Genomic DNA, 16944 nt, shown 5'->3' on the forward strand with positions numbered 1-16944 from the left:
GTACTGTACTCTTGTGATTGTCTGAGATGACACAGTGCCTCTGTACTTAGGTAAAGTAAGTTCAATGATAGCACTATTGTAACTTCGGCTAATGTGTCAGCACTGCAGTATAATAGCTGTGAATCTGATAGCTGGGAGCTACTAAGTGACTAACAGGTGGTTAGTATACATAGCATGGATATTTCAGATAAAGGGATTATTCTTGTGCAAGGAAGAATAGAATGAGATGGCATAAAATTTTATCAAACTACTCAAAATGTCATGTAGTTGAAAACTTACAAATTATTTCTGGAATTTTCCATTTAGTATTTTCAGACTATATGTGATCTTAGATAACTGAAACCATGAATGAGGAGAGACTACTACATATTAACTCACTTAAAAATGTGGTAGTGAAGAATGTTTTTCTAGATCTCAACTTTTGGTGTTGAAATTCCTACTTAACTACTAGTAGTTACAGCTAGTGACATTTTTATTTCAGTTACCTTTGATCTAAAACCTGATAACAATGAAAGTACCTATAAGTAGGGTTTTCACATTTATGAAATGAATTCAGATGTACAGTCAGGCCTTTATATCCTTGTGTCCAGATCACAGATTCAGTCACAGATTCAAAATATTTGAAAAAATTCCATCTGAACTGAATACATACAGATGTTTTTCTTATCATCATTCCCTAAAACACTACTGTGTAACAACTATTTACATGGCATTTACATTGTATTAAACATTGTAAGTAATCTAGAGATAATTTAAAGTATGGAGAAGGATGTACATAATAAGCAAATATTAAACCATTTTCTATAAGGGACTTGAACTCTGTAGATTTTGGTATCCACAGACAAATCCTGCAACTGATACCCCAAGATACCAAAGGACCACTATACAAGTTTCATCATCTTATTTCAAAAACTTAAAGTATTTGTTAAGAAAATATAAGATAAATGTTTGACTTTCTGGTGAATATACTGTTATAAGGACAGACATGTTATGCCATGTACATGTTCCTTTGGTTATGAATGGGTATTTAATTTCAAGCTATTTTATTCAATCTGTTTTCTTATAATATCCATTCATTTTTGGATCACAGTAATAAGAACTACACAGAGGAAATTTATTCTATCTCACACACACACACTTGAACATGCTTATCTTGACTTCTCTTAATGTTTTTCTGAATACATATCCTCAGCCTTTTAATGCAAGCTTCACATGAGGGAGTTTCAGAACTCATGCTGCTCTGACCCTCAATATTTCTATTAGATGATTCTAGTTTATTTTTCAAAGTAGCTCTAAAGTCTGTGTCCCTCAAAATATGTTGCAATCATCATATCATGACAGGCATATAAACCCACACTATTCTGCAGTTCAAGTTTCATTTGCTTTTTAAGCAAACACATACCTTTTTGAACTTCTAGGCAGTCTAAATTCTCAAATCTTTACATAAAACTTCTTTAAGCTAAGGTTTATTCTTCTCCTATATGTGCAGTCTGAAATCAGGGGTTTATATTTCCCCCCTGACAAATTCCATTTTAATATTAGCCCAAGGACCTATTCAGGCTTTGTCAAATATCTTGATCCTGCCATTTGTTTTAGCTTAGTCTATATCTTTATATATTATTTGTTAATATCATTCCCTGTCCCCAGAAAGATTTTGATTGTTAGTAACTAGCCAGCTATCAAATTCCGATAAGGATTTGGGGGATGTCTTTCTATGAAGATTAAAATGGTGAGGAGATAAGAGTGAGTCCATAGGCAGAACCATTAAAATTTTTCTTTAAAATAGTTAATATTGAACCATTAATGAGTGAATTTTTTAAGTACAACTATCAAACAGCAAATTTATTTTACCAATCTATATCCCTCCAACACAGGAAGAAAACCACCAGTGAAGATCTACTTTTGAGATATTATGCTGTTATTGTGAATAAGAAGAACAATTTATCATTGTTTTGTTTTTTACCAGAAATGTGCAGTTTTCCTGATTATTAAACACTTTTGAGCCTTTTTTAATCCATTAAACACATTTATCCTAATGTTCTTTTTATGTATTTTTTGTTGATTGATTCATTTATTTCAAATAATGAATAGTTTCAACTTTATTTTCTGATTTCAAACTTCTACCTTTAAGTTTACATTCAAAATATTATCAATATTTAGAAAGCAAAATATTTATTTTTGAAGTATATTTTAGTAGAATTTTGTATATGTAAGATATAAAATTCTTTATATAAATTAAACTGCTCAAATATTTGTGTCAAAGTTTGGAATACTATGAGTTTTCTCAAATTATACTTTTTCATGACATGGATTTCTTTGAGGTTAATTAGTTCAAATCTCAAAGCACAATCCTGAGGCTGTAATAGAAACATAATAAACTGGCACTATGAAATGAAATTTAGGTAACTAAGCAAGTAGGTCCAAAGGCTTTCTCTGGGGTTCCCAATTAAATATTAATGCACTTATAGCTTTCATTTTCAAGCATTTTTTAAGTTCAGGGAGAAAGTCTTATGTCAACAATGAGCAAAAATTACTAATCCAGTTGCCTTTGCAGTAGGTTTTTCTTTATCATTGTTCAAATTATAGCTGCAAGCTTTCTGTTGATGAGGGACATTTATTTCATATCTTCTCTGTTTTGAAGTTTGTATACATTACACTGTGTTTCACAGAATGCCTATTATCTGAATAGAAAATAAGGTCCACAAGAATACGTAAGAAGGGCTGGAGATGTGGCTCAAGCGGTAGCGTGCTCGCCTGGTATGCGTGCGGCCTGGGTTCAATCCTTAGCACCACATACAAAGAAGTTGTGTCCGCTGAAAACTAAACAATAAAAATATTTTAAAAATTCTCTCTCTCTCTCTCTCTCTCTCTCTCTCTCTCTTTAAAAAAAAGAATACATAAGGACACTTAATAGAGGTATCTTCAAGAGGATATAAATCAATATAATGTTGTACATTGAACCAATAAGAATTTTGAAAATGAGAGTATACATAATCAGGATCAACTGAATGATAACATCAATTTTAGAACAATCAATTCAGTAAGTAATATATATATATATATACACACACACACACACACACACACGTGTGTGTGTAAATAAAAATAGGCAAATAAAAATAAGAAGAGATATAAAGGAAAAAACAAAAAGCAATGACAAGTAACTGATAGAGGACAACTTGGAGAACTAATTTATATACAATAGCCAGTGAAATCATCTTTGGAAACTTGATATATAAGCTAAGATTTTAAGTTTTAAATAAAATTAGGTATGTATAGAAAAGTATATGTTGGTGAATACTTATGACAAATTACTCTAAAATTTAAAATTTAGTTGCTAATGAAAAACACCTATTTTTACTCAGAGTTTTCTGGGTTGGCAACTTGGGCTAGGCTCAGCTGTGATGGATTGTCTTGTGTTTCATGGTGTTATCTGGGCTTACTTATACATTTGCAATCAACTGACAATCCTTGGCTCCGTTCACGGGTCTGATAGTTGGCTTGTTGTCAGCAGTCACTATGGCAGTAACTGGACAAAGTGTCACATATTCAGCAAGGCAGCCTTGCTTTGTTCACGTGCTATTGGCCTCAGGGTTACCAGCAAAGGAAGACCATCACCAATGCATAAACATTTTATGCTTCTAATTGCATCATATTTATTAATGACTCATTGATAAAAGCAAGTCACACTTAAAGGCCAAAGTTTGGAAGGTAGAAAAATGTTCTTCCCTTATGGAGGAAATGAATAGGAATGTGCATGGAATGAAAAAGGATTTTTTTTTTCTGGTTTGTAATCTACTTTATGGAGAATGAGATTTTAGGAGGAGAAAAGCATCATTCTCAAGGTCCTAAGGCAAGAAAGTGTTTGGTATGTTTGTTAGTGTTCAAATACCACCGATGATGGAGAGTAAGTAGTTCAGTATGGTAGATGAAAAAGTAGGCTGGGTCATTCAGTGCTGTAGATCAGTGTCAGGAGTCTCATCTTACTTTTGAACAACCAACAATAAAAAATTTAAAAAAAAATAGAAGTTGAAAAAAAAAAAGAAGCCATTAAGTTTCTAGGAGGAAAGACACTCTGATCTCCATAGGAAATGCTGCTGAAAGATTGAGGAGGGTATGTCAGGGAAGTATCCTGGATTTGACTATACCAGAGATTAGTTAGTGAACAAAAGCCAGACTTTTGTTCTGAATAGCTTTCAGCAGAGTATTAGGAACAAAGAAACAGATTAGAGTAGGTTGAAGAATGGAGGAATAGGAAATGAAGAAGCAGAGATTATGTATAATTAAGACTTGTGAAGTTTTGCCATGGAAGGGAGCAAAGGAATATAACATGAGCTGAAGAGGGTTTTTTGGTTTTGTTTTGGTGTGAAAGATATTAGAACATGAAATCATGTATACTAGTAGAAATAGACTAGCTAACAAAAAGTACTAAAGGCAGAGAGAAAATATTGAGTTAAATAGAGGTAGACTTCAACCAGGATAACATTTTTAATGTTTTTTTTCATAAATGGGAAAATATACCAGGCTCATATACTTTGTATTATACAATATTTCTAATACTTCATAAGTTTATTTCTAGACTCAACATAGTTCCAATAAAAATATGAACTTTTAAAAAAAGTGCAAAATAATTGTAAGTTTTATATACTCATGAAAAGGTCAGAGATAACAATAAGATGAAAGGACCTCTTCAACCGAAGAGTGAGGCTTACTATAAAGCTTTAAGAGTTTATAATTATGACATAGAAAAGACAGTAAACTAATGGAACAGGATAAAAATCTCAAAAGCAAACCCAGGCATATTTGGCCTCTTACTGACAAAGTGACACTATAAAGCAGTACAGGAAAGGAAAGTCTTTGCAATAAATAGGCTAGGTCAATTAATAACTATACAAAGAAGAAAAGTGAAATTTATCCATAAGGCACACCATACATAAAAGTCAATTTTAGGTATATTATAGGGTCATGAAATGTTATGAAATGCAACATAATGCTATCTTAGCACTTAAAAATTTAATAATTCTTTAATAAAACACAACAAATAGTAACTTGAAGGAAAAATGACATTAAATAGATTACTTTAAAAAAAATAAAGAACTTTGTTTCATCAAAAGACACCAGGAAAAGAGTGAAAAAGCAAACCAGTGAGAAGAAAAAAATACTACACATGTAATCAGTAACAACAAAAAATAAATTAAGTAAAAATGCCTATAGGTCTATAAGAAAAATCAGACAATCCAATTAAAAATGAACTGACTAAAAAAAATCAATGACTAACAACCCAAATGTATCCTTCATAAAAGAAAATACGAACAGATAACATATAGGAAATCTATGGGGGAACAAAACCATGGGGATAAATCAAATAATAATTTATCCAGTTGTGTTATAACAGCACAATGGCCAAGATATTTGTTACTATAACACAAATATCACAAGACTAGGTAATTTTTTAAAAAAAAAATTTAGTTGTCAATGGATCTTTATTTTATTTATTTATATGTGGTGCTGAGAATTGAACCCAGTGCCTCACATATGCTAGTCAAGTGCTGTACCACTGAACCACCATCCTCGTTCACAGACTAGGTAATTTTTAAGAACAGAAAATTATTTTTTACATTCTGAAAAGCTTCAAAGTCTAAGATCAAGGTCCTGTCAAGGTCAGTGTCTGGTGAGGGCCCAGTCTTTTCTCCAAAGATGGCACCTTGAATGTTACTTCCTTGAAAGGGATGAAAACTGTGTACTCATGTGGCAGAAGAGTAGAAAAGCAAAGATGAATACTGTTCCCTTTGGCCCTTATGTAGATTGCTAATCCCACTGTGAGGGTTCTGTACTCATGACTTAATTGCCTCCTAAAAACCTCATCTCTTAATACTGTTGCACTGGAAATTTATGTTTCAGTATAAATTTTGGATGAGACAAACATTGAAACCATAGCAGAAAGATTTTCTGTATTCTCAAGGTTTTTGTTTTTGGCCTCATTTACATAACCTTTATATTTCATGTAACTTATAAATATTTCTTAAGTCCTTGTTTTAGTCAACTTTTTTTTTCCTGTTGTGACCAAAAGACATAACAAGAACTATTACAGGAGGAAAAGTGAGGCCTTCAAGTTTCAGAGGTCTTAATACACAGATGGCCAACTCCATGGTTCTGGGCCCAGACATGACAGAAAAGCGTGGCAGAGGAAAGCCTCCACTTACCTTGGATAAAGTAGATACCCTAAGGCATTCCCCCAATGATCTACTCCCTCCATCCACACCCTACCTGCCTGCAATTACTACCCAGTTAATCCATTTAAGTTGATTAACACAATGATTAGGTTTTGGTTCTCAAAACCCAATCATTTCACCTGTGAATTTTCTTGCATTGTTTCACAGGTGAGCTTTTGGGGGGCACCTCATATCTAAACCATAACACTTCTGTTATGCTTCAATGGACTGAGGCTGGGTGAATTTCAGGAAAATGTTCTTAATACTTCAACAAAACTGCAGAACTTTTGGTGAAAGGGGAGAAGGGTTAGAGGAGAGTGGGAGGAAAATGGCTGTGGTTAATGTTCATTAGATATATACTATGTGCCAGACATTGTGCTAAATTCTGTAAGTCTGTTGCCTTATTTAATTCTCACAACAGTTTCACAGATGTGGAAGTTTTGAGGTTAAGTAAGAGGAATTTTACTACCAGACCTTGTGCTACTAATCGCTGAGCTGCCTCTTAACTATTTCATTTGGGAGAGTGGAGGGGTTCATCATATTTCCTAGCTACAAAACTAATCCCATAATCACTTGCCATGTCTATTTCTTGACATTCCTTCAGCTTTAGCTCTTTCTTGGCTTTGAGTTACAAGAAGATGCAAAGGGTAGAATAGAAAATTCTCTATGTACTGTATGAGAATGAAGTAAGGTATCCTCCTATCCTTACTTTCCATCATAGGTGGATGCTCATATTAAGGCCCTGTGACCTTGTGAAAACCATCTTCTTTTCATGGTAGAAGTGGATAGAGAGAAACTCTGTATTCCTGAGACTGATATCGCTAACACTTCCTTAAATGGTTAAGCAGAGATACAAATATATACCTAATGTGCTTCTTTTATATATATTTAGTTGTAGATGGACACAATACCTGTATTTTATTTGCTTATTTTTATGTGGGGCTGAGGGTTGAAACAGTTGCCTCATATGTGCTAGGAAAGCACTCTACCACTGAGCTATAACCCCAGCCCCTATTTTATGCTTCTTATAAATATTCTAATAAAAAGTAAAGCTAGTCTCTCTCAAGGAAACCAATCTTAAACTGAACTCAGAAAAAACTTTTTTTCTTATTTTTTGCAGACTTTGAATAATGAGATGAGTACAGATGATGATAATGAATATGCAGAAGAAAAGGACAGCTACATCTGTGCAGTGTGTCTGGATGTTTACTTCAACCCTTACATGTGTTACCCTTGCCACCACATCTTCTGTGAGCCCTGTTTACGGACTCTAGCCAAAGACAATCCTGCAAACACTCCCTGCCCATTGTGTCGGACAATTATTTCAAGAGTGTTTTTCCAGACAGGTAACTCTTCTATTCCATTGACATGATTACTAGTTCTTCTAACTACCTTTTTGTTCTTCTTCTAAAGCATTTTGTGAATTCTAAAAAAAATATTGAAAATCATATAAAGTATATATAATGTGCATTTGTTGCTGTCCAGGTCATAAAACAGTACTTACCCAACTCACAGAACAGTGTGAGAATCAGATGAGAATAGATCATCTGTAATCCCCTGACTGTACACTAAGATTCTTTCTAAAACATCTTAACTAGTTGTTATTGGGTCTTTAAAATAAGAACTTCTCCAGTGTCAAAGAAATTCCATTTGAACAAAACCGTTGATTATTTATTCCTCAAAACTACCTTCTGCTACTATTGATTCTGTGGCCCTTATTATTTCCTCTGGAGTCACAGAGAATAAATCTGTAAATATCTGAGGATAATTATTAAGACTTTAGCCCAAACTCCAAATCTTCTCAGCATAACTAATGTTAAGGTCTTTCTTTTTAATAAGAGAAATATTGTAACAAGGATTTGTTTACCTAATTATCATTTGAAGTTGGAATATAATGCCGCAGTCTGGCTGGGCACAAATGCCACAGTCTGGCTGGGCACACAATCACGAGCCACCACACAGCTTGTAGATTCAAACAGCAACTCTTTAATTCCCGAACTCACACCAGCCTTCTACAATCACGTTCTGGGGAAATCCACGTTCTCTACCCAAATCCACCCCCACCGGGCTTCTGTCTCCCAAAAATATACTGTCTGAATCCTGTGAGAACTCAAGGGCAACTCAGGCAGCAGGATACGCCCTATTCCCAGCAGGAATCGCCCTATTCCCAGCAGGAATAATCTTAAACCTGGACCGCCCTAAACCGGATTATCCTAAACCGGGAACACCCTAATCCGCCCTGGTCCTTGAGCAAGGTCACCTACATTCAATGTCACTGCAACATGGGGTACGCTGGCAAGGAAATTGTCATACCTACTTGGCTAATGGCTCCCAGCAATATAACACAGTATTTCAAACATATTAATGGAGAGAGAAAAACTAATGACTATGGAACATAAAGAACTATGGTAAAATGATAGAATACACCACTGTTTGCTAAATATTAGGGGGTAAATTTTCTATCTCCAGATTCTTACTTCAGCCATAAAGGAGCCTAATGAGTATCAAAGTATTACTTCATGAATAGTAAAACTAAAGAAAATAGATGGTACATTTTTTCTTTCCTGAAGGAAATCCCAGGACCCATCTATAGGAGAATCAGATTATTAAAGTTAAGCTTTGGGTATCCTAAGCCAACCAGCTGCATGTAAGTTTAAAAACCTGCTTTAGAGGCTTAGTAATCAAACCATGAAGGGAAATTAAAGGAGCCCATCCCTGATCTGCCTGTGCATGTAGACTGCTGCATAAAATCAGTGTACCAACTTTAGGCAGCTCTAGAGACAAAATAATATGCCAACTACAGTGATTCTACCCAGTTAGAGTAGTGTGATCAGGACACCAGGGTTTCATCATTTACTCCTGTTTTTTGGAGGAAGGCCACGTGAGGGAGGTGGAAAAAGGAAACAAACACTTCCATGAAAAAGCAGAAGTTTACTGGAAATTCCTCTTCTCTGGCCTGTGGCTGGAATTTTAAAGTTTCCTTTCTAATACCAGGTCCCTAGCAGGGTGCTTTGGGTTGAACAAAAGAGAAACACCAGTTATAGCTCTTTCTCAGTGTTATTTCAGGTCAGCTATAAAAAACAACATTTATTTACTAAAAGATTGTTTTGATTGGAAGCAGCTAGGTGGTGTTTAGACTTAGTGTCCCTGTTGAAACAGAGCTTGTGTCTCCCTTCTAGGATCTTGTTTAACACTGGCAGGGATCATAAATATTTTTCTCTTTAGGTCTTAAAATAGTAATGGCTAAAGTTTTTCTTGGTTTACTTATTGAAACAACAATTTCATATTCTCTTTTATTTTCAAAATAGTACTTCTAAAATAAATTACATTGGAAATACTTACAGTGATTTCCAGTGAAGACTATGTTTGGCTGTGTACTGTCATTTAAAGACTGATAACAATGTTAACAGGAATATCCTACTTAATTATTTATACTGTACTCAGAAGAAGAATTTGAGATGATTTATAAAATACATTCATTGAAATAGCAGGACAAAGGAATCATGAATAGGAATGGAATATAAAGTCAAAGTGAGGATAGGAGGGCAGATACACAAGCCATGTGGCCCTACATCTAACTATAATTAAATGAAGTATTTGGCTTACAGTGTTCAGACTACCTCTAAGATTTCATCTCATGCCAGTAAGAATGGCAGTTATCAAGAATACAGACAGTGATCACATATAAATTTTAAAAATTAATTTAAAAAATACATCATTATATAATTCCAAAAAAAATACAGACATAAATAAATGTTGGCAAAGATGCAGGGGAAAAGGCATACTCATACATTGCTGGTAGGACTGCAAATTGGAACAACCAACCTAGAAAGCAGTATGGAGATTCCTTAGAAAACTTGGAATGGAACCACCATTTGACCCAGCTATCCCATTCCTTGGTCTATACCCAAAGGACTTAAAATCAGCATACTTGTAGTAATGCAGCTACCTCAATGATCATAGCAGCTCAATTCACAATAGCTGAACTGTGATGCCCTTCAGTATATGAATGGATAAAGAAACTGAGGTATATATACACAATGGAATATTACTCAGCATTAAAAGAATAAAATCATGGTATTTGCAGGTAAATGTATGGATGTGAAGAATGTCATGCTAAGTGAAGTAATCCAATCCCAAAAAACCAAAGGCCAGATGTTCTCTCTGATAAGTGGATACTGATCCATGACTGGGCAAGGGGATGGGGAAAATGGGGGAATTTTGATTGGGCAAGGGGAGGGAGGATGCATAGGGGCAGGAAAGATGGTGGAATGAGATGGACATCACTACCCTAGATACATGAATGACTGCACCTATGGTGTGACGCTACATCATGTACAACCAGAGAAATGAAAAGTTGTGCTGTAATTGTGTACAATGAATCAAAATACATTCTGCTGTCATATATACCTAATTAAGATTAATTAATTAATTAATCTAAAAAGTTCAGACTACTTAAGGAAAAATAAAAGAAGGTACATAATTAATTGATTCTCATGCTTCCATTAAAAGAAACATACTAGTTCCTCAAGTTCCTTTTCCTGCTCCTTTACTTTCAGAATTTTTATTTAATTTCTTATCTAGGGCATATTGAGAAGTGGAGTAGCAATGTCCTCAAAAACATTCTTGGAGCAAATGCAATAAAGTTGTCTGACATTATTTCTTATGATATTCTTTGATAAAAGTAAAGGACATATCTTCATGTAAATTAGGGAAACAATATTGGTAGTAGCCAAAAAATATGGTTTAATTTTTTTGGTAAAATTAACTTTTTAAATTTTGTAAATAAATTATAAGCTCAAGATCCCCAATATTTCTACTATTTATAAAGACAACATTTATGAATTGCCTTCCAGAACATTTTATATACATGTGGTTAAAGCTTTTTGTTGTTTCCAAAAAATCAGACATTATACCTGGGATCTTTATTTGCTTCGTTTGTTTCATTTAAAGCTCCCTGATTCCATCATGTTTTTATTATTTATGGATTTACTTATTGATATTAATGGATAAATATTTGAATATATCACATAGTATTTCCTTGGGATGAATTTTAAGAACTGGAAATGATAGGTAAAAACCTATGTTCTTTTAAGGCTATTTGTTATAAAATTATACTCTTGAATTATTGTAAGCAGCAGTACATGAGGGCTTGTTGTCTCTGTAGTACTGGCCATCCCAGTTTTCCTTTCCACATACCTGACTATAAGAATTTTTTAAATTTTTGGTGCCAACTTTTGTTATATATGGAAAATAATTTTCCCTTTTTGCCATTTGCATTTTAATTTTGTTTCAGGTACTGCATGACTGTGCAGAACTTCTATCTTTTTATGTAGTTTCATGTAGTGATCTTTGTCTTTATTATTTACAATTTGAAACAGAATTTTATAAACATACTCTTTACCTCTAGTTATATGAGATGGTATTTTGTTCTCGATACCTCACGTTTATCTCTAGTCTATTTGTTGTGGTGTATAATTTGCTTAAGAATCAAGTACTTTTTGAGGGGCTGGAGCTCAGAGGTAGAGCCCTTGCTTAGTACATGTGAAGCACTGAGTTCAGTCCTCAGCACCACATAAAAAATAAAGGTATTGTATCCATCTACAACTAAAAAAAAATTAAAGAATAAAGTACTTTTTCCCCATTTAAGCATATATCCTAGCAACATCTATTAAATAGTCTATTCTTTTTATGCAGATTGAATTGTCTTTTAGAAAGCAATATTAAGTATGAATAAATTGTGTGTGTTTCTTGGCAACTGTTCTTTCCATTTATCTTTCTCTCTTGTGCTATACCATCATTGCACTCATAATTATTGTAGCATTTATATTTTAATAACACACAAATGAATTAATCTTAATTTTAAGAGGATAATTGACAGTGGATATTTTAATTATATTGATTAGTTCTCAATAAAGTTCTGTAATTTTCTTTCTACAGACAGTGTACATTTATTGTCAGCTTTATGCCTATATATTTCTTGTTTCATATAGTAAATGCTTGATTTTGGCTGCTTTTTTTGATATTTGGGGAAATTTAGTCTTCCAGTCTTGGATTCTTCTGTTAACCATCACCTTACTGAACTTGAGAGTTGTTTACTCAGTGAATGAATAATCTCAACTACCATTTAGATTGTGTATAAACCAGGGCATAGTTATTAACAAAGGTTATTGTCATTCTTGATAGGAACTCAAGATTTTTACAATGAATAAGAGGGCCATTGTAACATAATTCCACTATAGCAACTCAATGGATAGAAATAACATTGAAATTAATTCCAGATTTTTTCCACAGAGTGTTCTTTATCAAAATAATTATTTAAGCCTGATCTATAATAGTCACTAGATATGCAATCTTGCTTAAATTTATCCCTATAAAATACTTAACACTGTTATAAGTAGAGAAGTTGAAGTGGGATAAAATATGTAGAGGAAAGGATAGAGGCATGAATATGTTTTTTAAATGGAGGTCAAGATATACTCTTGAAAGTTCATAGAAAAAAAGAATCAGATTTGTAGTAGGCACTGTTGTTTGCTAATTTGTATCCATAACTTCCTTGTTTCTTCTTAACTTTGAGTATCTCCTCCAAAATCAATCAGGTGGCTCCTTATGTCACATCTCATTCTACTTCTTAGTAATCTGTCCTCTTTGCTAGTAATTGATACACAAATGGGATGTGCATTATTTGGGCCAATGAGATGAGGAAAACGTTTGTTTTTATGTTTAAGATACTTAATGGAAAAGCCATTCTTTGGACATGGACAAAAAAAATGCATAAGAGATAATAGATTTGCTGGACGATATCTTATGATCAAGGGGGGAACTGCCTTAGTATGAAGGCTTTATTTTGATGGCAGAAGTGAGGAAAGACATGAACATGGAATCTTGGTAGCATTGTTGAAAAACTGAGTCAGACAAGTCTGGAATCCAACCTAACTGGGATTCAATTGCTGTGAATCTTCTTTTACATAAAATATTAAATTTATTTACTGATGCAGTTTGGGCAAACTTTCTCTTTCAACTAAGAGCAACTTAACTGATAAAAGCATGCTAGTTATATAACAATCATAAAAATACTAAAAGTGATGATTTTTTTTTTTAGGTGAGTACGTATCCTTTTCCAACTTCTATTCTTTCTTTTTTTATGTATATATCTTTTTAAAAAAATTTTTTATTGTTGGTTGTTCAAAACATTACATAGTTCTTGACATATCATATTTCACACTTTGATTCAAGTGGGTTATGAACTCCCATTTTTACCCCATATACAGATTGCAGAATCACATCAGTTACACATCCATTGATTTACATATTGCCATACTAGTGTCAGTTGTGTTCTGCTGCCTTTCCTATCCTCTACTATCCCCCCTCCCCTCCCCTCCCCTCTTCTCTCTCTACCCCCTCTACTGTCATTCATTTGTCCCCCTTGTATTATTTTTCCCTTTCCCCTCACTTCCTCTTGTGTGTACTTTTGTATAACCCTGAGGGTCTCCTTCCATTTCCATGCAATTTCCCTTCTCTCTCCCTTTCCCTCCCACCTCTCATCCCTGTTTAATGTTAATCTTCTTCTCATGCTCTTCGTCCCTACTCTGTTCATAGTTACTCTCCTTATATCAAAGAAGACATTGGCATTTGTTTTTTAGGGATTGGCTAGCTTCACTTAGCATAATCTGCTCTAATGCCATCCATTTCCCTGCAAATTCTATGATTTTGTCATTTTTTAATGCAGAGTAATACTCCATTGTGTATAAATGCCACATTTTTTTTATCCATTCGTCTATTGAAGGGCATCTGGGTTGGTTCCACAGTCTTGCTATTGTGAATTGAGCTGCTATGAACATCGATGTAGCAGTGTCCCTGCAGCATGCTCTTTTTAGGTCTTTAGGGAATAGACCAAGAAGGGGAATAGCTGGGTCAAATGGTGGCTCCATTCCCAGCTTTCCAAGAAATCTCCATACTGCTTTCCAAATTGGCTGCACCAATTTGCAGTCCCACCAGCAATGTACAAGTGTACCCTTTTCCCCACATCCTCGCCAGCACTTGTTGTTGTTTGACTTCATAATGGCTGCCAATCTAACTGGAGTGAGATGGTATTTTAGGGTGGTTTTGATTTGTATTTCTCTGACTGCTAGAGATGGTGAGCATTTTTTCATGAACTTCTTGATTGACTGTATGTCCTCCTCTGAGAAGTGTCTGTTCAGGTCCTTGGCCCATTTGTTGATTGGGTTTCTTGTTATCTTATTGTCTAATTTTTTGAGTTCTTTGTATACTCTGGATATTAGGGCTCTATCTGAAGTGTGAGGAGTAAAGATTTGTTCCCAAGATGTAGGCTCCCTATTTACCTCTCTTATTGTTTCTTTTGCTGAGAAAAAACTTTTTAGTTTGAGTAAGTCCCATTTGTTGATTCTAGTTATTAACTTTTGTGCTATGGGTGTTCTATTGAGGAATTTGGAGCCCGACCCCACCGACTGTAGATCGTAGCCAACTGTTTCTTCTATCAGACGGCGTGTCTCTGATTTGATATCAAGCTCCTTGATCCATTTTGAATTAACTTTTGTGCATGGCGAGAGAAAGGGATTCAGTTTCATTTTGTTGCATATGGATTTCCAGTTTTCCCAGCACCATTTGTTGAAGATGCTATCCTTCCTCCATTGCATGCTTTTAGCCCCTTTATCAAATATAAGATAGTTGTAGTTTTGTGGATTGGTTTCTGTGTCCTCTATTCTGTACCATTGGTCCACCCGCCTGTTTTGGTACCAGTACCATGCTGTTTTTGTTACTATTGCTCTGTAGTACAGTTTGAAGTCTGGTATCGCTATACCGCCTGATTCACACTTCCTGCTTAGCATTGTTTTTGCTATTCTGGGTCTTTTATTTTTCCATATGAATTTCATGATTGCTTTCTCTATTTCTACAAGAAATGCCATTGGGATTTTGATTGGCATTGCATTAAACCTATAGAGAACTTTTGGTAATATCGCCATTTTGATGATGTTAGTTCTGCCTATCCATGAACAGGGAATATTTTTCCATCTTCTAAGATCTTCTTCTATTTCTCTCTTTAGGGTTCTGTAGTTTTCATTGTATAAGTCTTTCACCTCTTTTGTTTTGTTGATTCCCAAGTATTTTATTTTTTTTGAAGATATTGTGAATGGAGTGGTTGTCCTCATTTCCATTTCAGAGGATTTGTCGCTGATATACAGGAATGCCTTTGATTTATGTGTGTTGATTTTATATCCTGCCAATTTGCTGAATTCATTTATTAGCTCTAATAGTTTCTTTGTAGACCCTTTTGGGTCTGCTAGGTATAGAATCATGTCATCAGCAAATAGTGATAATTTAAGTTCTTCTTTTCCTATTTTTATGCCTTTAATTTCTTTCGTCTGTCTTATTGCTCTGGCCAGTGTTTCGAGAACTATGTTGAACAGAAGTGGAGAGATAGGGCATCCCTGTCTTGTTCCAGATTTTAGAGGGAATGCCTTCATTTTTTCTCCATTCAGAATGATGCTAGCCTGAGGCTTAGCATAGATTGCTTTTACAATATTGAGGTATGTTCCTGTTATCCCTAGTTTTTCTAGAGTTTTGAACATAAAGGGATGCTGTACTTTGTCGAATGCTTTTTCCGCATCTATTGAGAAGATCATATGGTTCTTATTTTTAAGTCTATTGATGTGGTGAATAACATTTATTGATTTCCGTATATTGAACCAGCCTTGCATTCCAGGGATGAATCCTACTTGATCATGGTGCACAATTTTTTTGATATGTTTTTGTATCCGATTCTCCAGAATTTTATTGAGGATTTTTGCATCTAGGTTCATTAGAGATATTGGTCTGTAGTTTTCTTTCTTTGAAGTGTCTTTATCTGGTTTAGGTATCAGGGTGATGTTGGCCTCGTAGAATGAATTTGGAAGTTCTCCCTCTTTTTCTATTTCCTGAAGTAGCTTGAAAAGTATTGGTATTAGATCCTCTTTAAAGGTTTTGTAAAACTCTGCTGTGTACCCATCCGGTCCTGGGCTTTTCTTAGTTGGTAGTCTTTTGATGGTTTCTTCTATTTCCTCAATTGATATTGGTCTGTTTAGGTTGTCTACATCCTCCTGACTCAGTCTGGGCAGATCATATGACTTAAGAAATTTATCTATGCCTTCACTATCTTCTAATTTATTGGAGTATAAGGATTCAAAATAATTTTTGATTATCTTCTGTATTTCTGAAGTGTCTGTTGTGATATTGCCTTTTTCATCCCGTATGCTAGTAATTTGAGTTCTCTCTCTTCTTCTCTTCGCTAGCATGGCTAAGGGTCTGTCGATTTTATTTATTTTTTCAAAGAACCAACTTTTAGTTTTGTCAATTTTTTCAATTGTTTCTTTTGTTTCGATTTCATTAATTTCAGCTCTGATTTCAATTATTTCTTGCCTTCTACTTCTTTTGCTGTTGTTTTGCTCATCTTTTTCTAGGATTTTGAGATGAAGTATGAGATCATTTATTTGTTGGTTTTTTCTGTTTTTAAGGAATGAACTCCAAGCAATGAATTTTCCTCTTAGAACTGCTTTCAATGTGTCCCATAGATTCCGATATGTTGTGTCTGTGTTTTCATTTATCTCTAAGAATTTTTTAATTTCCTCCTTGATGTCTTCTATAACCCATTGATCATTCAGTAACCTATCGTTCATTCTCCAAGTGATGTATGCTTTTTCCTTCCTTCTTTTATCGTTGATTTTCAGTTTCATTC

General features: G+C 34.4%; 1 protein-coding gene across 3 annotated transcripts in view; it reads left to right on the forward strand.

Annotated features, from left to right (window-relative positions):
• Rnf180 (ring finger protein 180) overlaps nucleotides 1–16944 on the forward strand; it is a 217670-nt gene that overhangs the window by 137229 nt on the left and 63497 nt on the right. For all 3 annotated transcript variants that reach the window (XM_058583066.1, XM_046456113.2, XM_058583067.1), the window contains one exon: nucleotides 7333–7558. In XM_058583066.1, the coding sequence (XP_058439049.1) occupies nucleotides 7333–7558 (226 nt within the window). The remainder of the gene's footprint in view (nucleotides 1–7332; nucleotides 7559–16944) is intronic.

The sequence above is a fragment of the Marmota monax genome, unplaced genomic scaffold (assembly GCF_021218885.2).
Source record: "Marmota monax isolate L192 unplaced genomic scaffold, Marmota_monax_Labrador192_F-V1.1 WCK01_AAM20220418_F8-fsc00130, whole genome shotgun sequence".
In the NCBI taxonomy this organism is placed as follows: domain Eukaryota; kingdom Metazoa; phylum Chordata; class Mammalia; order Rodentia; family Sciuridae; genus Marmota; species Marmota monax.